This window comes from Heliangelus exortis, chromosome 1 (genome assembly GCF_036169615.1).
Source record: "Heliangelus exortis chromosome 1, bHelExo1.hap1, whole genome shotgun sequence".
In the NCBI taxonomy this organism is placed as follows: Eukaryota; Metazoa; Chordata; class Aves; order Apodiformes; family Trochilidae; genus Heliangelus; species Heliangelus exortis.
Window position 1 is genome coordinate 36,866,472 of NC_092422.1, and position 24,855 is coordinate 36,891,326.

At 36.4% G+C, this 24,855-nt stretch overlaps 1 protein-coding gene across 2 annotated transcripts in view; it reads right to left on the reverse strand.

Moving 5' to 3' along the window:
* Nucleotides 1-9,735: 9,735 nt before the first annotated feature.
* PCDH9 (protocadherin 9) overlaps nucleotides 9,736-24,855 on the reverse strand; it is a 673,217-nt gene continuing 658,097 nt past the window's right edge. For both annotated transcript variants that reach the window (XM_071740578.1, XM_071740588.1), the window contains exon 4: nucleotides 9,736-12,182. In XM_071740578.1, the coding sequence (XP_071596679.1) occupies nucleotides 11,809-12,182 (374 nt within the window). In that variant the 3' untranslated portion in view covers nucleotides 9,736-11,808. The remainder of the gene's footprint in view (nucleotides 12,183-24,855) is intronic.

Sequence of the window (24,855 nt, forward strand, 5' to 3'; positions counted from 1 at the left end):
GCAAGCAAACAAAAAAACCCCACAACCCAACAGCAACCCTTAGGACTATACATAAAATTAATGCAAAAACACATCCCAGTAATGAACAGTGTTTAGTTTGGGGTTTTATTTCTTTTTTTCATTCTTTCTTTCCTTCCCCATCCTGACATAGATGAGGGAATATAGTGTACTATCAGCAAGTTTGCTTATGACAGAAAACTGGGAGGAGTGGTTGACAGCACAGAAGGCTGTGCTGCCATTAAGAGGGACCTAGACAGGCTGGAGAGTTGGGCTCAGAGAAAGATAATGAAGTACAACAAAGGCAAGTGTAAAGTCTTGTATCTAGGAAAGAAAACCCCAGGTACCAGTGCAGGTTGGGGACTGAACTGATGGAGAGCAGTGGAGGGGAAAGGGACCTGGTGGATGGAAGGATGACCATGAGCCAACAATGTGCCCTTGTGGTCAAGAAGGCCAATGGCATGCTGGAGTGCATTAGGAGAGGGTGATAAGTAGGTCAAGAGAGAGGTTCTCCTCTCCCTCTACTCTATACTGGTGAGGCCACAACTGGAATACTGTGTAGAGTTCTGGGCCCCTCAGTTCCAGAAGGACAGGGAACTGCTTGAAAGAATCCAGCACAGAGTGACAAAGATGATTAAAGGAGTGGAACATCTCCCTTATGAGGAAAGTCTGAAGGAGTTGGATCTCTTCAGCTTGGAGGAGGATGAGGGGTGACCTCATTAATGTTTATAAATATGTAAGTGGCAAGTGTAATGGAGTCAAGATTTTCTCAGGGGTAACTAACAGTAGGACAAGGGGCAATGGTTATAAACTGGAGCATAAGCGGTTCCGTATAAATATAAGGAACAGTTTTTTCACTGTGAAGCTGAAAGAGCACTGGCGCAGGCTGCCCAGGGAGGTTGTGAAGTCTTCATCAGAGACATTCAAAACCCACCTGGACACATCCCTGTGTGACCTGCTATAGGTGACCCCGCTCTGGCAGGGGGGGTTGGACTCAAAGATCTTTTGATGTCCCTTCCAACCTCTAACTTTCTATGATTCTATGATACAATGTTTCAGAAAAAAATCATGAGAGCTATTCTCTTCAGTCTTGAGGGACAATGTAACAAAAAGAATTTGGTAAATGTCAAAGAAGGAATTCTTTAGGCAGTGTCTCACACTTGATGAGGAACACAGTCTTAAGTGTCTGTATTAATTGCAGTTGAAGAAACAGAAATTAAATGTTTAGGTACTAATTTCAAAGTCTCACTCTAATTAATAAAGGTAATTTTAGATTTAAATATTCAAACTACTGAATTAATTGACAAAATTATTTTCATATTTGTCTAGATCCATAAACAGATTGTTAGAGATGTGTGAGTAAGTTATGAACATGTGCAGACCCTACTCTGTAAGCACTAAAAAACCCCAACATTAAATAAGATGGATGTCAACTATTAACTGTACTGCTGAAGGGAAGAAGTAGTGCTGATGTATTGTTAGGTGCTATGTAGTATATCTGCATCTACATGCTATAATTTAGGCAGTCTGCATTGTTCTATGTTAAGATCATGTTTCCCTTTTACTCCTCTATGTAAAGTAATTGTCAGTTACACAGCAGGATTACTTGGGGGCATATGAGTTTAAGGATTTTACCATGTCTCTGATTGACATATCCTTTCATCTTTATTTGGGGTAATGGCCACTGACATGAAAACTGCTGCTTGAGCTAATCTGTCTCCAGCTGATATCAAAGGAAGTTTTTATTCCAGGGACCTTTGCAGAATAAAGACACCTTCAAGAAAAAAAGTGGTTTCAAAAATTTTTACAAATTCCCTTCTAGAAAGAACTGTCAACTATTTACTTTTGGCTAAATACCAGTTCCACAACCTCAGGATGTGATCAGCTGCTGCCTATCACACACAAAAAAATGAGGTGGCAAATGCAAGAGAAGGGCAATGAACTCAGAACAGCTCCTCTGTGTGCATGGAACTATTGTCAAATTTATTCTAACATAATCACAATGCCATAAACATTCAAAATACAAAACACTACCACAAATGGCAGATTTAGGTATTCAATAGATTCAGCAACAAGCAGTCCATAGTAAAGCTAGCCAAACTGTTGGAAACTAGTCAGGAAATAATATTTTGGTAGCTGCAAATTGTGAAAAATGAAATTTCATTGTCCTTTCTGTTTGTTTTCATTTTTTAATGTTTCTTTTTGTTGGCAGTTGGTTGATTTATTGCTTCAAATACCCAAAAGCATCAATGGGTGTTAAAGAAAATTTCTGTAATTTTGGAAATGTAGCGACTGAGACCTCATTAAATCAGTAGTATCCCTTTTGAAACCATCCATGTCTACTTCCAGCACTAATGTAGTAGAATTAGTGATTATGCAATTGTTCAGGACTAAAGAATTACAGAGTCTGTAACTGCAAGCTTATTATAAACAGTAATCATCCATTTGATATTCTAAAAAATGCAGAGAAACTAAATTTCTTTGTATTTCCCACACAAGAACCACATATTAACTGCATGCATATTTGTGTAGAATTACTGCTTGTAAGTTTATTGAGTTTAGGCTTTAGCATGGTTATTGAGCCACACATGGTAGGGCATCCAAGTGAAACACTGTTTCAGCAATATACTTCCCTGCAGCTAAATGTTTTACAAAGGAAAACATCTAAAAATCTTGAACGTATCTTTCCCTTACCCTTCCATAGTTTGTTGGCTTTTAGTTTTGGTTGGTTGGTTTTTTACCAGAGGCTGCAAGTATTAGCTTCAATCTCTCATTGTTCTTGTTCTTATAGATTTTCATATAGATTTTCAATATTTGTGATGGGCAATATGACATGGTAAGTTATCCAGAGACAGCTGTCAATTCCAAGTTTGGGATAAGTTCTCTCTGATTCTCCATAAAGCAGATAGGTAGTTTCTTTCTGGAGTTCTTCAACCATTGTTTACAATGTAGAGAACATTTATTTAAAATATTGATCCACTCTGCACCTAAAATTAAGCATCCAAAGACTTTCCTGGATGTCTCCAGAGTTTTTGCACTAATGCAAAAATACGTACTAACAGTGGAAGACTACACAAGAATATTGACATACCCTGAATATTGTCTTATATAAGAATATTGTCTTACCCTCAAATCAATATATCCAGAGTCTCCTTATGTTTCAAATAATTTTTGGTATGAGGTTTAGTCCCACCATGTATCCACTATTCATGGCTCTGTTAGGTGTGATTGCTAAAGAAAGAAACAAGCAGTATGATGCTGAATCAATCAGCATTAGTAAATAGCTAGTTCTGTGTGAATGAGCAGACCATTGTAAATTTTACTTTCATAAAACAGTACAGGGTTTTTTTTTTGTATGTGTGTGTGTGCATGTGTGAATACAATTGTCTTTCTGTGGCTTACTTCTTTTCTTTTTTGTTTTTCTCTTGGGTGCTTAATACCGCAAGGTAGAGAACAATTATACATGATCTTTATCAATAATGTAGAAGCAACTTTATCTTGAAGACAGCTGAAGTGCCCTAGAAGTACAAGATCATGCAATAAAAGCAGAGGCCTATGCTATTCCCTGTAGTAAATAATACTCCTGCAAGAAATTCTAAGAAAAAGAATAATAATCAAAAGTATAAACACGGTAAACAGAATTCAAGCTTTCTCTCCTCCAAAAGAAAACAAACTATAAACCTGCATTATAAAAAAAAAAATAAAAATATATGGGTTCTATGTGACCTAAGTTCTTTAATTTCCTTTTGAATTTAAATATCAGATGAAAATGCAAACATCTTCACCACCTAGAGCTTTCTGCAGAATATTACATGTGAATAGAAACAGCCTCATCACTTTGTAGTATGTTATACCTGTATATTTATCAGCTGTGTCCTTTTGCAGGACGGGTTGAGGTAAAAAGGAATTGATTATCAGTAGTCTAAACCTTTGTGTACTGTCTTTTTTTCTCTTTGCAAATTGTTAACTGATAGTTTCTATGGATTATTTGTAGGGTATCCATAGCTAAGGATTTTATAAGGATTTGATATTTGAAATTCATTAGTCAAACTCAATGTTCAGTTACTACTCTTCAGTTATTCGGTATTATTCAGTACTCTTCAATTATTACTCTTAATTTCTGCTGTAGTTTACTTCTTCCCCAACACATTTGTCATGCATATAACTTTCTGCTGTTCTCTCTTTCATGCACACAAATGTCTAATATATACGGCCTTCTACTACTCTCTCTTTATCTTTCTACTTCTCTCTCTCCCCTGTTTTCCGTTGTGAAAGTGATAAGGTCATCATTCTTTTCTAGTAGTACCTATGTGACAAGATGTTGAAAATGGCTGCATAGCTGCAAAATAACACAGATTTCACTTTCAATGCCCTATCTGAAAAGAAATAGAAAAAAATGCCCCTATATATTCTACTAAGGAAGTGATACAGGCAAATATCACATAACAGATTCAGTTTAATTTTGAAATCTTTGAGGAGTACAGGTGGGGTCTCAAGCGACGTAAGAAGAAGCAAAGTGTAGGAGGGAGCGTCAGGAAATGGCTGATGGAAAGGGTGCCCATCTGGCATTCCCTACAAAAGTAACCAAAGCACTTAAAAGACCTGTCTAGTTTGGGGAAGTACTAGAAAGCCTCAACTGTCTCTAGTTCAGTCAATGATTTCATGGCATTGCAGCACTTACCTCTATGAGAAGCATTCAAGAAAATAAAGTGGAGAATCTGGAAGGGAACAATTTTTCTTCAGAATATTGTAGTAAGTGAAAAGAAAACAGAAGGTGAGTTTCCTTTGAACAAATATGCATTTAAATGCTGGTGAAATAGTGGCTTCTCAAAAAAATGAAAAGAATTCCCATTGACTTTGATATAACTAAGGGCTACCAAAAAAAGTTCCCAGTTCTATCAAGAATGACTGTTTGAGCTTCTCAAAGAGTCACACATTTGAGTTGACCTCTACAAAACAAAGGTGGAAGCTGACCGTGAAATGTGAAAAAATCACTCTTCAGTGTACAAGTTTTCTGATTGATCTCCTGTTAAATCAATTATTCTAAATATTGTCCTCTGAGTGTGGAGACCTTCTGGCTCCCACCTGAGGCTTAATATATCTTTACCAGAGAAATGAAGGATGTTGGTTTGCTTATGATAGCTACAGTAAGAAAACCCTAAATACTGCATTATAAATTTACTTCATGATTAGTTTAAGAACAGATGTCATCATAATTTAATTTGTGAATACATGTAAAAAAATATTTAAAAGTCATTAGGGCATTCTTAGTTACATGAAGGAATATCATCTCAGCCTTCATTTAAATTTGAATTATGTGCAAGGTGATAGTAAACACATGAAAAGACACATTCTTAAAACTCAGATCACTAATAAGTGTTGTTATAGGTATATATTTATGCAAGAAAAGAAACAGTTATAATTCCCATACAGTACTTACCCATTTTAACATTTTCACATGGTTGTACAAACAGGATTATAACAAGCAAAAAAAAAGCACTTTATTGAATGAATAAATAATCAAAAGCATTGGTGAAGGTAGTCTTAAGAATATGCTGCTTCATACAGTTTAAAGTACATCAAACAACAAAATCCAGTCCCAAAATTCCATTAAATAATACGGAATAATTATGTTATCGATAATATTTAAGTATATATATATATATATATAATCTATATATATATGTGTATATAATCATATAATTATGAATAATTAAGGTATCTATTTACATGCCATGCAATAGTAGAATGTGTTGCAATACCTAGGCACAACAGGTGGACTTAAGAATGGCTATGATTAAAAAAAAACAAACTTAACATTTCTGAAAATAGGAACATTTTCTTTAAGTTCTTTCTTTTTTTCAAAATATACAGCGAGAACTTGAGAACCTTTCTGGGAGTTAAAGACATACTTTTTCTATTGTACAATTAGGTAGCAGTGTAAGCTTAAAGCTGTAGTTAGAGGCATGAGATGCTGCTGTGAGATACAGCATTCTTGCTTCAAAACTTAGTATATGACATGCATGTCTGATATTCTCCTCATTGTCAACCCAGTCTGTGAAATCCTGAGCTTCTTCTTCTACAAGAGGATGCTTACTGCTGTGTTCTAAATAAATGAAGTGCACTCAGAGTCACAAAAAAGCTGCACAGTATTTATTAGAATGAGGGCACACATAAGCACATAAGTTCTACTACTGTCCATTGAAGTGATGTATCTATATCAATTTTTTAAAAAATGCATTTCCAATTCTCTAATTTCAGTTTATATAGAAATTAAACTGTGTTTTTAAAATGTGGAAATTACAAATTTGCATCTCCTCAAGAATCATTTAGTCCACTGCATACCAGAGGACTTGCTATTTCTGTTCCTAATTATGGGACAAGTCCTGATATTCTGCTTCCTAAGAGGTTCAATAAAACCTGAAGTATCAGAATCACACCCTTTATGTTACAATATTATTATGGGCAACTAGTTGAAAGCAAATCATAAAATTTCACAAGAAAAGCATTTTATAATATAATCAGCTGTCTTATATAAGGTCTTATATTTCAGATAGCCAAACTAGGAAAAATTAATTTACTCAAATCATGTGTGGAAAAGGATATCTTATAATTTTAGAACAGAGCATCTACCAGTAAGAGCATTTTTTAGAATATGAGAAAAAGTCAAAGGTGGTTAAGGATTATGGTGTGATATCAGATGGATGTTTCCACCAACGTGATCAGTAGCGAAAGTTAATAAAAACAATATGATTTGAGTTAGTGCTTAGCTGTCCATTAAATTTTGACCTGATTCACATTTCTGGGTAACATTTTACCATGTTTTCTATATACTAAAATGCCTTGCTTTGCCCTAGAATTGGTTTCCATTTTGAAGCTTTTCATCACAGCAGCATGGTCTGCAGGCATATAAATTAGATGAAGCTGAGACTTTAGAACACAGTTCTGCTGAAGAATTGTATTCAGTGGGAAAGAACCAAGCATTCAGAGGCAATGGCAGGAGTGCTAAGTTTTTGCTGTCTGAATCAGAACGTGAGCACACGTGCTACAGAGACCTCTCGCTGTTTATTTACTTCACAGCAAGGATACATGCCAGAGGAAAGCTTTATCAGATGAATCAGGTAAGTACTTTGTGGTCAAGGGCAAACAGTCATCACAGGCTACTTGTTCTTCTGTCTGAACTAGATATGGCACCACTGTTGTGCTCCCACGCCAATAGGAATACTTATGTAACTTGTTTTGAGGTATCAGAAGCTACTAGGCTTAAGTCTAATAGCCTAAGGCTAGTAGATCTCACCTCTATGCTGTCATGTAATGAGTCCCATGGATCCCCTAATATGACCTATCATGTCCCATGATTCTCACTGCACCCTTCTCTTTCACTAAAGCTACTAGTGCATCCCTTTGTTCAAAATATTCCAAGATTAAAATTCTGGTCAATGTTGTGATCCTCCTTACCCTGTTTCCTTATTTTCTCATGTCAGTTGCATCAGCCTTTATCACTCCTGTTCTTTCCTCTTGCACAGATATGCATGTCCTTCTTTTATGCTGTTTGCATATCCCAAGGTTCCTGAGCTTCTCCATTTGAGTTCAGCCCACTCCATGTTCTAGTCATTACGATTCTTTCTGATCATAATTCCTATTAATAACTTCCTAAGAGGTAATTATTGCACTAAAGAAGTAATGTGAATATAATTTTTCCATGACAGTGTTTTTAAAATTTATATATATTTCTGCATCCTCCTTAATTCTGCTCCATATATTTCTTTGCCTTCAGACAGTTCCTTAGGAAGGCAGTTCTGACTGCTCTATATTTAGTAAGAGTTGACACAGCATGGGATTTAGCAGGACTAAATAACTATGACTGTGCATGCTCTCCATTTTGTATTTGGACAAAGGACTTTGTTCAGTCACAGTAAAAATAGGGACTACTGAAGAAAATGTTGGCTTACCTATTTAGCAGTCCTTCAAATGTGTGCATTAATAAATAAAGGGTATCCAATCTTCCTAGCTGAAGAAAAATAAGACCTTAGAATTGGCGTAAGAGCAGCATGCATATCATGCCTGGTTACTGATAATTTTAAGTACTGTTTATCCTCAAAGGTACTAAACTTGGATAGCCACCAATATTCAGCTGACTTCTCATTCTGTGCAGTGAGATTTAAAAATTTTTTTAAAGCTCCTCATCTGATATATTGCTGAGTTCCTGTCAAGTTTAACTTTTTTTTTTTTTACAATTTTTTTCTTAATTTTTGAGCTTTAAACAGCAGTACTAGTATTACTGAATGAGAAAACCAATTTGTTGAGAATGAATGAGCTCTTAATGAAAATATCTTGCTTAATCCTTCCTTCCTTCCTTCCTTCCTTCCTTCCTTCCTTCCTTCCTTCCTTCCTTCCTTCCTTCCTTCCTTCCTTCCTTCCTTCCTTCCTTCCTTCCTTCCTTCCTTCCTTCCTTCCTTCCTTCCTTCCTTCCTTCCTTCCTTCCTTCCTTCCTTCCTTCCTTCCTTCCTTCCTTCCTTCCTTCCTTCCTTCCTTCCTTCCTTCCTTCCTTCCTTCCTTCCTTCCTTCCTTCCTTCCTTCCTTCCTTCCTTCCTTCCTTCCTTCCTTCCTTCCTTCCTTCCTTCCTTCCTTCCTTCCTTCCTTCCTTCCTTCCTTCCTTCCTTCCTTCCTTCCTTCCTTCCTTCCTTCCTTCCTTCCTTCCTTCCTTCCTTCCTTCCTTCCTTCCTTCCTTCCTTCCTTCCTTCCTTCCTTCCTTCCTTCCTTCCTTCCTTCCTTCCTTCCTTCCTTCCTTCCTGTATTATCCTCTCCTCTCCTCTCCTCTCCTCTCCTCTCCTCTCCTCTCCTCTCCTCTCCTCTTTCCTTCTGTCAAAGCTGGGTAGTTTTAAGAATCTAAATTTACATAGAATCTGAGAAATTAGATGAGAAAAAATTTACATCCTACAACTATAAATCATCTTTGTGTTCATCCTGCACATACTTATGGCATTACAAAGTACTGAAGGTTGGAACAGAATGCAGTTCTCTTTCGGTAGCAGTAGTTGCATCATTTACTTTCTGACTGTAATAGAAATTTTTAAAATATGTTCTGTTTAAAAAGGCACTTATAATTTAAAATAGTTGGTGCTATTTGGGTTTCCAAGTAATTGTTGTATTCCTGGTTTTAAGTTCAACTTGAAGTTAATTTTAGTGAGACGTCTTTTTCGACACTGTTGAGGTTTTTTTCCCCATTTTTTTTTCTATGCAGCAACAGAAATTATTATATAACTACACAAACTTTCCTCATAGGAAAGTATTTACATCATTTTGATATGATTGTTTTCTATTCTCAAAATAAAGACTGAAGTGTGGTAAGTGCTGAGTTTTCTATGTGCTACCACTGTACAGTTATAAAGACTCATGCAAGGTTGCTGTTACATGTGCTTAAGTATGCCTTACAAGTCTGAGTTAGATTCTGCCACCTTTGTGCTGGGTAAGTAAAGCTTCACACAATTCAAATAACTCATTCTGAATTAATTCCTACTTACCACAGGAATGACAGAATATGGCCCTCAGGATCATTTTTGTATATTTCAATCTTACACATAACTATATGAACCAGACGGACTATGAGATGTTCAGGAAAATAACTGGAAATACAGAATGAAACAAATAAATAAACTAACCAATAACAGAAAGAAAGATAAATTAACAGGAATAAAGTCCCTTAAGCATCTGCCCAAGAACTAACACAACACAATCAGGAATTGAGAACATTTATTGCAAGAGCTGAATAACTAAATAATGTTGAACTGGCAAAGCAGTAACAAGTATAACTGGTTAGATATTTATTCTGTCAAAGTCATCAAACACCCCTCACAAACTGACATAAGTACTGCAAAAAGCAATGCACCCCTAACCCATTTTAATGCCTTTTATACTGTGAAGGGAAAAAAGAAAAAAAAAAAAGGTAAAAAATAAAGAAAAGTGAGCTGCTATATACAAAATAAAGAATTAAAAAAACAACTTGTATTTTTGGCAAGGATAAAATCACCCTCAGATTAGCTAGATTTGTTATTTTAAGACTGATGTTTCACTGTTGCATAAGTAACTTTTGTTTTTTCCTGTAAGGACTATTTTTTTTTTCTTTTTTTCTTTTTTTTCTTCTTTTTTTCTTTTTTCTTTTTTTTTTTTTTTTCTTTTTTTTGCATGCTATTTATTTGTGTAAATCATCTGTCATGCCTTAACAAAAACCATCTAATAATGCTTGGATTTGGATTTGCTTTGCGTGCAACCTAGATCTTCCTAACATTAGGAGTCACTCTGCTGGTTTGACTGAGGTGACATGATACTGGTACCTGCCAGGCATTGACCAACTATGATAACAAACAGTTAAACAGCAATAATTAGAGATTTAACCCTTTAGTTCCCCCAACTAGCCTACCAGGAGAATGCTCTGTTACATCATGAAGGCACAACACATTAAATATTCTGTGGCTATGGTCTAAAAACACTTGTGTTACTACAACATTAACGCAGATGGAGATCAACACAAATGCTGCTGGTTTCAGCAATACAAACTGTCTTAGGTATAGACACACACCTGTCCAATTGGAAAAACATGGTTACTGTATTTGCTCCAGTAGAATTTCCTCGGTATGTTCTAGCTGAGATCAACATCAGCTGCCACTCATTAAATGACTGCAGTTAATTTGATCAAGGAATCCAGATTAATATTTTTCTCTCTTACCCACCATTGTGAATTTAAAGTCTTCTTTTGTTTTGCAGTTTCCTTGTTTTATGAAACATAATGGCAGAGTTTGGGTGTTTGTGTGGGGTTTTTTTTGTTTGTTTTCTGGTTTTGGGTATTTTTGGCCAGGTTTTTGTCAGGGTTTTTTTGTTTTCTTTTTTAATGCTGAATTTTGAAGCCCTTACACAAGTCCTTTCATTTCTTAACATTAAAAATAAATAAAAATAAAATAAATAAGAAATTATACCTGAATGCTGGAATAATTTGCTATTACTTGGAAAGATTTTTTTTTTTTTTTTTTTAAATTTTAAAAGCAATTTTCCCTCCCACACCATCACTTCTTTTTTCACTTTTAACACTGGTGTTTTGGGTTCCTTGGAACATTTGTGTGTCAGACAGACTAATAACACAGAAACACCATCACCAAAAAAAAAAACCAAAACAACAGGAAGCAAATGAAAGAAAGCAAAAAGCAACTGTGAAACACAGAAATATGCTACAGTATCTTTTCAAGTGAACATTATAAGTACACAAAAATTGTAAGTAATAATTGTTTCTATTTACAAGTATTTGAACACTGATTGATTTATGTGTCCACTAACATTGTTAATAGCACAACAGGTTTAACATTTACAGTTTCAGTTGCTTTGTTTGCAGTATGATCTCAAGTATAACAGTCCCAGCATAGATCAATGAAAACAAAAGCACAATTTTCTAACTGGATATGCTTTCCAATCATTGCAGTCCACTGAACTTTCTTGCTTTCCCGCTCTCCAAATGCATCTTCTGTTGTTCATAGCAGCAGTCCAGGGTCAAAAAACAAAAAATAGAAAAAGGGTATTTGCAACCTGGAGATATCTCTGCAGATTTTAATAATGTCTATTTAACAAAACCACACAGCTAATAGAAACACTCTTTCATGTTGCAGGACATCACACCTGTTAGCACAGGTAACATAAAGATATGCATATCTCTGCTAGGTGAAGCATAGTTCTAGAGGTCTACCCAGTACATAAAGCTCTGACAAACACACAGTATTAGCAAGTCTAAGTAGGCTAAAGTCATTGGTCCAAAGCAACCGTTTCTTATAGCTGGTGCTCCTTTGGACTCTCAACAGCTCCTGTGGCCTGTTTATAAGACTTCAAGTTGGCCAGAGGAATGTCAGTCATGTGGTTGCCAGTGTTGAAGTGACCCTCACTGGAACCATACTGCTTTCGGTCACTGAACTGGTTTCTGTTGCTATCTTCTTTCCAGGTCCTGGTCAAAGTGTGTCCATTAACCAGTTTGTCCTTCTTAACCCATTCTTTCTGAGGTGCAAAGGTGGAGAGAGGAGACTTTGGCTGTTGGTATGGGCCCAGGCTGGGAGGCATCCAACAGTTGTCCGAGTGACCCAAAACCAGGCATTCTTGAGTACACATCTCTGTAGCTTCAGCTAATCCTCGTGGCCCAAGAGGCCCATCTGAAGAAGAAAAACAAACAGGAAGAGGAAGGAGAAAAAAAAAAAAGAAGACAGAATATTAGATTGCGATATTTAGAATGAAATTTATATATATACCTCATGAGAAAATAAAGAAATTCTGCAACAAAATACTGGTAAATCCAGACAAATTTTCATTCTCTTAGTGCTTTGTAGGGTGTATACTCTCCCTATATGCTACCTATGTAGTTTCCAATAGTGGACATGCAATGCCATTACCCCAAGTCATCAGTCCCAGATCTTACAATGAGTAAATTTAACTCCCTATTTCAGCGATATTAAGAAAATAGATAGGTAGGTAAAAATATCATTGATAGTAAAAACATCCTTTCAGATTCAGTGTGAGGATTAATACAGCTTGTAAAGGCTTACAGTTTGGATGTATTCTCTTCTGGCTGGTGCATAGTTCTAGACATCTACCCAGTGACTTAAACTCTGATGCACACTCCCAACAAGAGAGCAGTTACACTTTGCTGGAGTTACTATGAAACCATGAAACATTTTTTAATACTGAAACAGAAAAGCAAGAAAAATCTGTAATTCTCCTGGCCATTACACACCTCTGAGATGGCTGTTATGCAACCATAAAAATCAAGGGGTAAATGAAAAGAAAGTCTATGTAAATCTTGTGCTTGATGAAAAACTGTTCTCAGAATTCTTTGTAAGTCAGTAATACATGACCAGAGGAGACAGATATGAAGTCTGCTGAAGTACAGTGCATATTAAATATCTACATCATTTTTCACACACTCCTGAAGAGACAGCTGGCCAGCTGTGGGCATCTTGCGATCAAGTCAGCTGTGTCCTCAGTAGTTTTAAATTCCTCACAATCTTACTGCATTTCTAAATGGCTGAATAATGGCTGAATGTGAACTTATTTGGTCAGACTGGATGTATGAGAAAGAGCGAGCCAAGAAAAAAGTAGAGGCATAATTTTGTGTGCCCTTGTTAAGTATTTCTCAACATCTAAGATATGCTTTGTCATTATTCTATTATTGCAATTTTGAGCAAGAATTTTGAGATTCCTCTGCTTTGTTTCAGAGTAAATCAACTGGCTGTAGACATTCAAAGAGTTAAGGAGACATTTTTCTTTGATTAAACAGTCTAGTGACATGAAAGAAATTATAGATTGATTTTTGAGAAAGAACCTTAGCAGGAAGACATGACTAGTGAAGTTAAGAGGCATCTTAAAAAGCAGTACTAATCAGAAGAAAAATGTCACTGGTGTATCAGCAAAATAAGTATATCTGTATAATAATATAATTAAGACTCAAAATGATAAGTGAGGACACTCTAACAAAGATTTCTGTGTTAGAATGCCAAAGAATATTTCATTCTCTTGTACTCCATGCATATAAAATAAATTACTCCTAGTAACAGACCTTATTCTGAATTCTGATATTATCCTAATTAATATTATGGAAATTGCTGCTCCTTCCCAGTTGGTTTTTTTGGGTTTTGGTTTTGCCTTTTTTTGTTTTTAACTGGCATACAACAGTTTATGGTAGCAAATTCCACAGATTATTCACACAAATTTAAAAAATGCAATCAAGTATATTTCAGCATGTTACAATGTAATTAATTTATCATTTTGTCTCTGAATAACTTCTTTGTTCCAATAACTTGAGAATATCAGCATGCTGTTGATATGATTGAAAATAATAATCCAGAATAAAAGTTATTTCTGCATGCCAATTATAAGAAAGTGTCCTATTGCTGACAACTGGAACACGAAAAATGCTTAAAAAAATGCTATTTTTTAATTTAGGCCATTACAAGATGAAATAATTAATCCAGAAGCATTAGGAAAAAAATTAAAAGTAACTGTAAAGTTGGATCTTAGCAGATGTTTCAATGAGAACCAAGAACCTTGATTCTACAAGGAGAACTGTGATAATTCCCTGGAAGAGATGGATTCTTTTTTTTTCTGTAAAGGTCTTCTTTGAATCCTCTAGCATGGAGTTATAATCAAACTGATGCAGGTATTTAGTATAACAAAAATCAATAATAAGTAAAAGTAGTATTCAGTATATTGTAAACATTTCCAGAGGTTAATTTATAGGTTAAAATCTGGTTGCTTTTTGGGGTTTGGTTTTGTTTGTTTGTTGGGTTTTGGTGTTTTTAGGGTTGGTTTTGGTTTTGGTTTTGGTTTGGTTTGGTTTTTGTTTGCTTGTTTGGTTTTTGTTTGCTTGTTTTGTTTTTTCTTCCTGGCAACAGTAATTTAATTTTAATTAGTCTTTTTCAATGTTCAGAGGAAAAGGTAGAGAAGTGGCAGGACTTTTTTTCAACTGTCACAGTATAATGCTATCTTGCTAACCTAGGAGGATAGGCTTGGTAGGCTTTAAAACTTTCAAAATACTGAGAAAAAACTTCACCCAGAATGACACATTTCAAGAACTACAGTGCACGCACTCTGTGCTTTCAATCTATATTGGAATAAAAGGTTAACAGGAGAATCTTCACTATGATAGTTCTGAAGGGGCTAAGTTACTTCTGTTTGGTTAAACAAATTTCAAGAGATAAGAAATTTATTTCCATTTAAATTTTAGATGGGTAATAAGCTGGTTTTACTTAGGACTAAATATATGGTCCTATAAGCTAAGTGTCAAACTCTTTAGAAGATTTACTTCATGTATTTTGCTTTCTTCAGTAACACTTCTAGGCAGTTAATGCTGTTAAACTCAGAATGGATTTTAAACATCCTTTGCTTTACCCATATCTAAGTTGAAAACATTTCTAGGAGCACTGGAATATTTAAATATCTGTTACTATGAGCAGCAGACAGAAATGGGGTAACAATCCTGAGATGAATGCCTGTTCAGGAGGAGCAGTTCCTTGGTTGTTTTGTTGTTTGGGTTTTTTTTTGTTTTTTGTCTAACAAAATACCACTTACTTACACTTAAAAAAATAATTATTGAAGCAAGTCCTCCTCTAGTCAACCTTCCCTATGCAGAGATTTTAATAAAAGGTGAGGCCATGATTGGCAGCCTTGGGTCAATTACAAATTTTATATGGATGTAGGTTACACCGTGGGACAGTTATAGACAGAGAGAGACCTTGCCTTTTTTAGAAAACTGGGAATCACAAGGGAACACGTGTAGGACACTTCTTCAGGATGTACAACTCTTCTAGTAGTTGTGAGGTAGGATGCAAGTCTGGACACATCTCTACAAATGCTTCTATGTAAAAAGCTCTTAAAAAAATGCCTATCCAAAATTAAAGACAAAGTTCAGGCTCCTACTGAAGAGAGTATGCATATTTTCAAGTTCTCTGACTCATGCTTTCCAGTCTGAAAAATATGGGGGATTTTTACTGCCCTTATAAGGTATTGTAAGGTATACAAAAACAAAGAAAAAGACAGTTTTTCAACATGATTTTTTTTGTTTTGTTTTTTGTTTTGTTTGTTTTTCTCAGTTTCTGTTTTGTGTAATTATGTTCTCAAGTATAGACAGTTTATTCTTTTCTGTGAGTTCTTATTATTCAGGTTGTTATTCAGTAGCATAAATTGAAATGATCATGAGCAGCATGATGGGAGAGAGATCTTTTAGGGGTAGCTTACTCTGAAGAGTTGTCTGTTTTTGTATTGAGAAAGCATAGTGTTGCCTTAATGGTAATTATCTTTCTCTTCCACCACTGCTGAGCAATAGCTTTCACTCAATTTTCTATAGCTATTTCATTACCACATACAATGACACCACTTAAAAACCTGTTCCTGCTGCTTTAATTTTATAATTGCATTAATTTGTTTCCTTTCTCTTCATAGAAATGTCACTGAAATTTCTGTATCAAGTTTTTCCACACTGAAGTACTTTATTGATATGTGGCCTCTTTTTTCAACGTATTTGTTCTCTGAACAATCCGTAATACATGAGGCTGGTTATCAGTCTTGGCTGCTTGAATATATAATGACACAAGTGCTGATAAAACTGCAAAAGCCATCTGTCTGTGGAGTTAAATGTTTTGAAAGCAAACACAAAAGTGCATAACAAACACTCCCTTAAATTGTCTTTGTAAATATTTATATCAGATCTTACCAAAAAATGCTTTTTTGCTGTTATTTTATTCTGTTAATAGCTGTCAAGCTGATGCATGACTTGTCTACTTAAAAGCAGACAGGTGTAAGAAGGAAAATAATGTATGCCACTCAAGAGCTGGTCATACCCTAATGCTTGAATTTCTGTATGGTCTCTTATCTCTTTTTATTATACCCAGTAGCAAAACTGCTTTTTTATTGATTAACTTACTGCTGCAATTAGCAAGCAGCTTCTGGTGTGTTGACCAGATGCTTTTCAACCTGCTTCTTTAAAATTCACTTAACATCAGGAAAGTCATTCTTCACTTCTGAGAGTCAAGATCACAAAATAAATTCCACTCAGTGAGATTTTTGGTCTCAAAAGAAATGAATGAGTACTCTTTGCCTGAGGCCACTAGCATTAAGGATAGCACATGGCCATAGTTATGTTTCAATCATAGTCATTTAACTCTTCATATTGCATCTTAAAAAGAAAACCATAGCAACAACATTTTCAGTCCTGTTTAACCTCAAACACAGAGAGCTTTTTTAAGCTTTCATAAGCTCCTTTACTAAATGACCTTTTCTGAGACTACGTATTCTTACAGCCTTTCCCCACATATATTGGAACTGAAATTACATTATTACATTTCATAGAGGTGTTGTAGCTACTGTATATAATACATACAAAAACTAGAATACAGTTTATAAAGGAAAATATTTTTTTTTTCCCTCTTAAATATCAGCCAAATAAATGAGAAGGACTTTTCTTCATTTCTAATCTGTCAAAAAAAAACAAACCAAAACAAGACTACAGAGCCACACACGCTGCACTGGATGTGTTTTCTTGACATTATTAATTAACAGCAAGATTCTTCAGTGATTACTGAAGAATATTTTTAGTGGCTTATGGTCATTCTACCTGGCACAGCCAGTGCTGATAAAATCACATTCTGTCCCCAAATCCCCTTGTTTCAAGGTTCCTGGATTAGTATCATTGCTGGTACCACTTTTGGTAGACTTATCACCACCACTTTGTAACCTGCTGCCTCTCTCTCCCCTTCCTGGAGCTGCATCCTCTGTACTCAGGAACAGATCAAGAAACCCCTGCCAGATTTTGTTCTTTCTCTTGGCCCAGGCTTCTTTTCATCAACACTGAACTATATAGTACTGTATCAGTAGCTTACATCTCCATTGGTTAGCAGAGATAAGCTGCACAATACCTCAACTAGCACAATAACAGGAGGGAGAAGAAGGGGGAGAGAAGGGTGGGGTGGGTGGTGTAAGGATGTGTGGGAGGTACCACCAAGAATACAGAAATGCAGCAACCAAAGCATTTTCTGAAAAGACAGGAAAGCCTGGTAGAATTAGATTTTCTACAAAATTTTGTGAAGTCCTTAGATGATCCAGATGGGTTACACAGGTTAGTGTAGTGATGCTTTGGAAGTGGGGGAGGCACAGGGGTGTTTCCTGTGAGAAGCTGCTGGAAGGTCCTCCAGTTCCAATCCTGACACTGCCTCTACCCAAGGCCATATAAGCAGATATAAGAAGCTGGATATACCTCTGTGAGTAACATATTCAAGAAAGGGAGAACAAAACTACAAATATATATATATATGCATATATATATATATATATATAAAGGACCTGCTTAACAGAATAGAGAATGAAGTGAGAGAGCAATGCCAAAGCAAAGCGTCAGCTGACCAAGGTCAGCGAAGAAGAGGGGGGACAAGGGGAGAAGGTGCCATATGCAGCCCCTGGTGGGATGGCAGCTGTGCCCCTGCAGCCCATGGAGGAGCACGGTGGGGCAGTCCCTGAAGGACCATGGTGAGGTAAATGTGGATTTGTAGCCCCTGAAGTGTCACGGGTGGGCAGATGTGAATCTGCAGCCTGTGCAGGATCACAGAGAGAGGCAGATATGGATCTTCAGCGGTGGAGGACCCCATGCAAGAAGAGGTGACTGTTCCTGAAGCAGACCATGACATTCTGGGCAGCCCATACTGGACCAGTCTGTTCATGAGGAATTGCACCTCTTCAGTGGAACTCATGTCAGAGGATTTATGAAGGACTTTTTCTATGAGAGGAACCTCATGTTGGAGAGGGGGAAGAATGGGAGGAGTCCTCCTGAGGAGGAAAGAGAGGCAGAAACAACATGTGATGAACTGACCCTAAATCCCACTCCCCATCCCCCTGTGCTGCTGAGGGGGAGGCAGGAGTGAAGCAATTCAGGCCCAGTAAGAAGGGAGGGGTGCTGGTGGGGAAGGTATTAAGAACTGGTTATGTTCTTTCTTTCTCCTCATAAATTAGTTTTTAATAAGTAAATTAGTATTTTCCCTTCCCAAGCTAAATCTGTTGTGGGGTTTTTTTTGCCTCTTTACATAATTGGGGAACAAAAACTTCCTTGTCCTTGTCTTAATTAATGAGTCCTTGGGTGGATTTTCTCCTCCCTGTCACACAGTTGGGATGGGGGGTGAGGAAGTGGAGGCCTGATTGATACTGTCTGTGCCTAAACCATGACATGTAGGTTTCTAAGATCAGAACTATAATTTCAAAAATCATGCGTGACTTCTTTTTCTCCTTTGGGTGGCTGAATTCTTAAAGGCAAGATTATTCAGCTACTTAAAATTCTGATTGTACACAGAATCGCCTCAGTCTTCCAATGATCATTTCATGCCTAAATTTAAGAAAGCACTCGCTTCCTTTGAAATCTTGAATATCTAAATGTGTTTGGCATTTTAAGAGTTCAACTAAAAAATGCCAACAGGTTATAGCTTTGAAAAATATAGCAGTGCAGTGGACTTTTCCTCCCTCCACTTTACAACTTGTGGTTGTAATCACAACCTGATTACTGGAAGGGGACCTGCCTTTCTTTTAAAAGATTGTTGAGCAGTGGTTTGAACATTTCTGGCAAACTCGGCTCAAGTTCCTTTTCCTCCTGGGATTTTAGTCTCTCTCTCCTATAGGTGTTCAAGAATCAAACTTAACCTTGGTAATAAAACTTATTCTGACAAATAAATAAAAACCAGTAATCCATCCTGTATGTAGCGGAGACCATATTATGTTTTCTTAGACACCAAAGGAATGGTAATTACTAATCTAATTAGTTTTACAAACACATGCTTCTGAAGTTTCTGCAGATTGGAGCAAATAGGCTTCTTTATTCAGCTAGATGTCCAGCTAGATGCAGAGCAGGTGCCACAAGACTAAGTTTGCATGTCTCTATGCCTAAGTAAATACGCTTAAAGTTCAGCAGTCTTGAGTTGCTAATAATCCCAAACAGTCTTCCAAACCATCTTGTTTGGAAATGGAAAGTTCAGACTATAGTCAGACCCCATTAACAGCTCTCTGCCACCTAAACAGACCCTTGAACTTGGTTCAGGTGTATGTTATTACATTTCTGGTTTAGCTATGGGGGTTTTACAATAGGAATGAATACTGAATTAATTTGGGACTTAATTCTTAGCAATATTTCAGTAACCAATACATTTTTATAGTCATGTGGTAGTTCCTCTTGAGTGTTTGAAAAGTCAGTTTTAACCAAATTCTTGCCACTGGTTTTCCATAAAAGATAGAAAGCAACCCATTTCCTAATCTGTACTGAATCCACCTTATGGGACTGCTGAGTTTGTGAGATACTAGGAGTCAAGTTTGTTTAGTGTTGTCTAGTCTTTATAAATAGATAGATGAATTTACTGATGTTAGACTTCAGATCATTCTCTGGGCAAATTGCCATATTTAAATCACAAGAGCATGTTCCACGAAATCAGGGGTGTAGGAAGATGCCACAGGAGGCTTTTCAAATCAGTTATGGTCTGGAGTAGTGCTGAGCTGCCCAGAGAATGGTTTCACCCAGTTAAATTCTGAAGGGAAATAAACAAAACAAAACAAAAAACCACAAACTAAAAAAACAACCAAACAACCAAACAAAAAAACCAAAAAACCCAAAAAACCCAACCCAGAGTGGCATAGCGATCTGAACACAGGCAATGTGCAATCCATGATAAGTAGCATAGCTGGATTTTTATGACTAGTGGAAAGCCATTCTGTAAGCAGCACAGGACCACTCCAGATCATCTAGCCATTTTTTTCTGGTCTTAAAAATCTTTCTATCAGCAAATATTAACAGAGGTCTGCATTGTGTTTAAAATTTTTCTGACAAGTGTTGCAAATTGTAATGTCCCCTTTAGAAATATAGTAGATACGAAATAATATCTGGGATTGTTATTCTGGTATAAAGTATTCTGTCATTAAAAACAAACAAACAAACAAACAAACCCTCACCAGCTACTGCAATTTGTATTCTGAGCTTAAGTGTCACATTGTGGATGCAGACAGTCACCTTCGAGGGAGAGCAGAAGAAAAGAAGTGCAAACAGGATTTGGCAAAACCCCCTTTTGTTAACAAATAAATAAAGATTAAGTGTTTTACACATCTCTCATACAGATTTCATTCTTTGGTCACAGATGAAAAGTCAACATTTGCAAATGGAGATAGTCCAAGTACAATAATACATGGGCAGCCAGAATAACAGATTCTCTCCCTGAGAGGATATTGTTATTTAGACAGACTTCATGGCACACAAAGAGCAGACAGCATATCTTTATAAATTTGCACCCAACTTCAGTATAGCGTGGAACTCATCCATCTTCTTGTCCACTGAAGCTACTCCCATGAAGAATGCTATCTCGTGTAATCTTATTTCCTCAAAATTAGCATTTTCTCCTGCTGTACATTTAATTTTAGCAGGACGATCGAACACATTGAAATTCCACAGAGTATTCAAGTGAACCTTCTAAATTTGATTGGATCACTTAATGAGACCAAAGCACAGTCAGTGGTAAAGTATTTGGAATAATATTCATTTTCATCATGAATCTTTTTCATTATGTAGCTCTTCATTTTGCTGCCTAAAGAAGTCTTTATTCCCAAAAGGTGATGATGGATGATGATAATAAAATATTTATAAAGCATCCCATGGTCAAAATCATTTGCTATCTTTTTTATCTCACACCTAAATATTTATAGTAGTTGATCAAAATATTTTATTGAATTGATTTACAGGCAACCTGCTGACACAGCATCACTTTTGACATGGTCACATTTTCTGATCTATTAATATGGCCCAAAAATGAAATTGCTGTCAGTTAAAAACAACTTAGGTATCAATTTACAAGATTCTGTCAACTGTATATCATAAAATCAAATTTTGATGAGTAATTTTTACAAATTGCATGTGAGAAAAGTTAATAATCAATATATATAAAAAAAGGTATTTTTCAAAATAAGAAATACTGGCAAACAGCTGTGAAACTGAGCTGAACAATAGTTCTCTCAATATTTCAGGGCTTTTTTACTTTATGCAGCTGCTGTATGCCTCACCATTAACTTATATACACACACGAACTTATATACAGCAGTAAAAAAAATAAAACCAATCAACTTGAATTTAATATTATTTTTTAATTTTTTTAAAAAAAGTCTAAATTAAGTGGGGTTTATACTTTACTTTTATACATATTTTTATGTATATCTGTCCATCTAAGCCCTTTGTTTTAATTTAACAAGTGAGTGGAATTAAAAGAGTGGCGCATATTGAAGTGAATGGAATCCCTCACAAAATGAGCAACTTAATTTCTGTGCTCAGGTTGGGTATGCAGTTATCTTAACCTCCTTTTGTTATCAAAGGAGAAGGAGGGATTTGCACAAAGTGATTCAGCTCTCTATTCACCTTCTGGAGTTGTGAGTGTCTGTCTCGCTTGATGAAAAGAAAATCTCTGGCTGGTGGTTTTATCTACCTCTATGTCTTTAAAATGGATCTGATGAGCCTAGATTTTTGTAGCAATTCCAGAAGATGTTAGATTAATTCACTCTGATCTCTTGAAAATGCACTTGAATAAGTTTTCTCTATTACAAGCAAAATGGCTCCAGCATTCAGTGAATAAGCCAGCAGACAGCTATGCTATCCAGAATACCCAAATGGCAGTGCATCTTGAACATGCTCCAGAAGGAAGATTATGAAACTTGGAAAATACTGATTGGAGGGTGCCTGCTATAGTTAAATTATATATAAAAAAATCAGTGCTTTAAAATTATCCTAGTTTTCCACACTTTGAAATAGGTGGAAAACCCTGAAATGCTGCTATTTGTAAATGAGAGAAAAGACTGCAACTATCGAGGTTTTCTGAACTCTTAAAAGTAGGACAGAACCTACAATTAAAAGCCTGGAAAACAGAAAACTGCAAAAACCTGATAAATGTGAAATTTATAGGTCAGATTAAGAAAGATATCATTGTAAGTTATTTACCACATCATAAATCTGAGTTTTAAATTTCGGAAAAAATTTATATTCAGAGATGCATATGGCTTATTTACTGTATTTATCCCCAGAATATTGTCAACTCATATAGTTATAAAACACAGTCCATCTATTAAATTTTAGTAGTTTTCTTAGTTCATATTACTCTTCTTTGATGAGTCATTCAGTAATTGTCTCTGAATATCTCCAGTTCTCTTATAAGCCCAAATATATTGCTAATTTCTCTGTAGTCTTGATATACTACTTAAATGGTTACAGAGCAGAGCCCCTTGCGTGCCTTCGCACAGCACACAGAGGACAACCACATGATCAGGTCAAGTCAGCATGAGTTTATGAAAGGCAGGTCCTGCTTGACTAACCTGATATCCTTCTGTAAGAAGGTGACACACTTAGTGAATGAGGCAAAAGCTGCAGATGTTGTTTACCTGAACTTTAGCAAAGCCTTTGGCACAGTTTTTCACACCATTCTTCTGGACAAACTATCTGCTCATGGCTTGGACAGGAATATATTTTATTAGGTAAAACACAGGCTGGATGACCACGCCCGCAGAGTTGTAGCGAACGGAGTACTGGGCTGCTGGCCACCAGTAGTGTTCCCTAGGTCTCAGTCTTAGGGCCAGTTCTGTTTAATACCTTTATAATGACCTGAATGAGGGAATCAAATGCACTCAGTAAGTTTGCAGACAAGATGGGAAGGAGCACTGATGTGATTGAGGGTAGGAAGATTCTCCAGAGGGATCTGGGCAGGCTAGATCAATGTGCTGAGGTCAATATGAGGTTCAATAAGGCCAAGTGTCAGTGTCAGGTTCTGCACTTGTGTCACAACAACCCTATGCAATGCTACTGGCCTGGGGAAGAGTGGCTGGAAAGCTGTCCCACAGAAAAGGACCCAGGGGTGCTGCCAACAGCCAGCTGAATATGCCACAGCGGTGTGCCCAGGTGGCCACAAAGGCCAACAGCATCCTGGCTTGTATCAGACCTAGTGTGGCCAGCAGGACTAGGGGGGTGATTGACTCTCAGTACAGCTGAGGCCACACCTTGAATACTGTACTTAGTTTCTGTCCCTTCACTACAAGAAGGACATTGAAGTTTTGTGCCTTGCCAAAGCAAAGGTGATGAAGCTGATAAAGGTTCTGGAGAACAAGCCTTAGCAGAAGTGTCTGAGGGAACAGGGCTTGTTTAACCTGGAAAAAAGGAAGTTGAAGGAAGAACTTATCTGTCTCTACAGATACCTGAAAGTAGTGAGGGCAGGGTTGTTTTCTTCTTCCAAACAGTAAGTGTTAAGAACAGAGGAAACAGCCTCAAGTTGTGCCAGGGAAGGTTTTGACTGGGTATTAGGAAAAAATTCTTCTTCCAAAAGTGTTGTCAGGCACTGGAACAGGCTGTAGGGAGACTGTAGAGCCTCCATCCCTGGCGGTATTTAAAAGCCATGTAGATGTAGTGTTGAGGGACATGGTTTAATGGTGGATTTGGTAGTGCAAGATTAATGGTCGGACTTGATGATCTTAAAGGCCTTTTTCAACCAAAATGATTCTATGAGTCTATAATATTCAGGCATTAGTTTAATAAATACTTGATAGCTTAAGAACAAGAATTTCGTCATTCTATTGAAAGAAGATTTTTTGTAGTAGGTGTTGTATTCTAATAAAACGTAACTTTTCTTTAAAAGGACACCATATATGTTAAGGTTGCATAATACTTTGTTCAAGAAAGTTCAAGAAATATCAGGAGGCCAAGTGTCCAACAGAACTTGATGAAAAAGAGAACTACAGATTCCAAAATATAAGCTTACCACTTTTAACCACCACAGAAATGTGTAAGAAGAAACTAGGACAGAACCAGAGCAAGAGTTGTCTTCTTTTTAATCACAAATAGTGGCGTTCTTCATGAAAATTATCTGATATGGAAAAGGGTTTTTTTTGCCGTAAGCATAAAGCTTACTTCACTATACCACAACCTTTCCAGACTTCCAGGAACTTGGTTTCAGATTTCAGTATATTTCTGCATTAAGTTTCCCTTTTTCTCAAGTCCAACAAAACATAGTTTTATGAGGCACTGCTGGCGGAGGCTGTCATTTCGTTTCTCTCCAAAAGTAACAAGTTTGGGTTTTAATCTTTGGAAAAATAGTTCCAGGTTATTAACTTTGTGACCTTTAGCAAATTTACAACATAAGCTGCTGCCAGAAACAATCAGTGTAGCTTCATTTCAAATTCTATCACTTAAGTTTTTTTTAAACATTCAGCCTTATTTCATAAGTATTATTTTCTTAGCACTAGATTAACCTCTGTACAATGGCAAGTGCCAAAGTAAACATTTTTCCCACG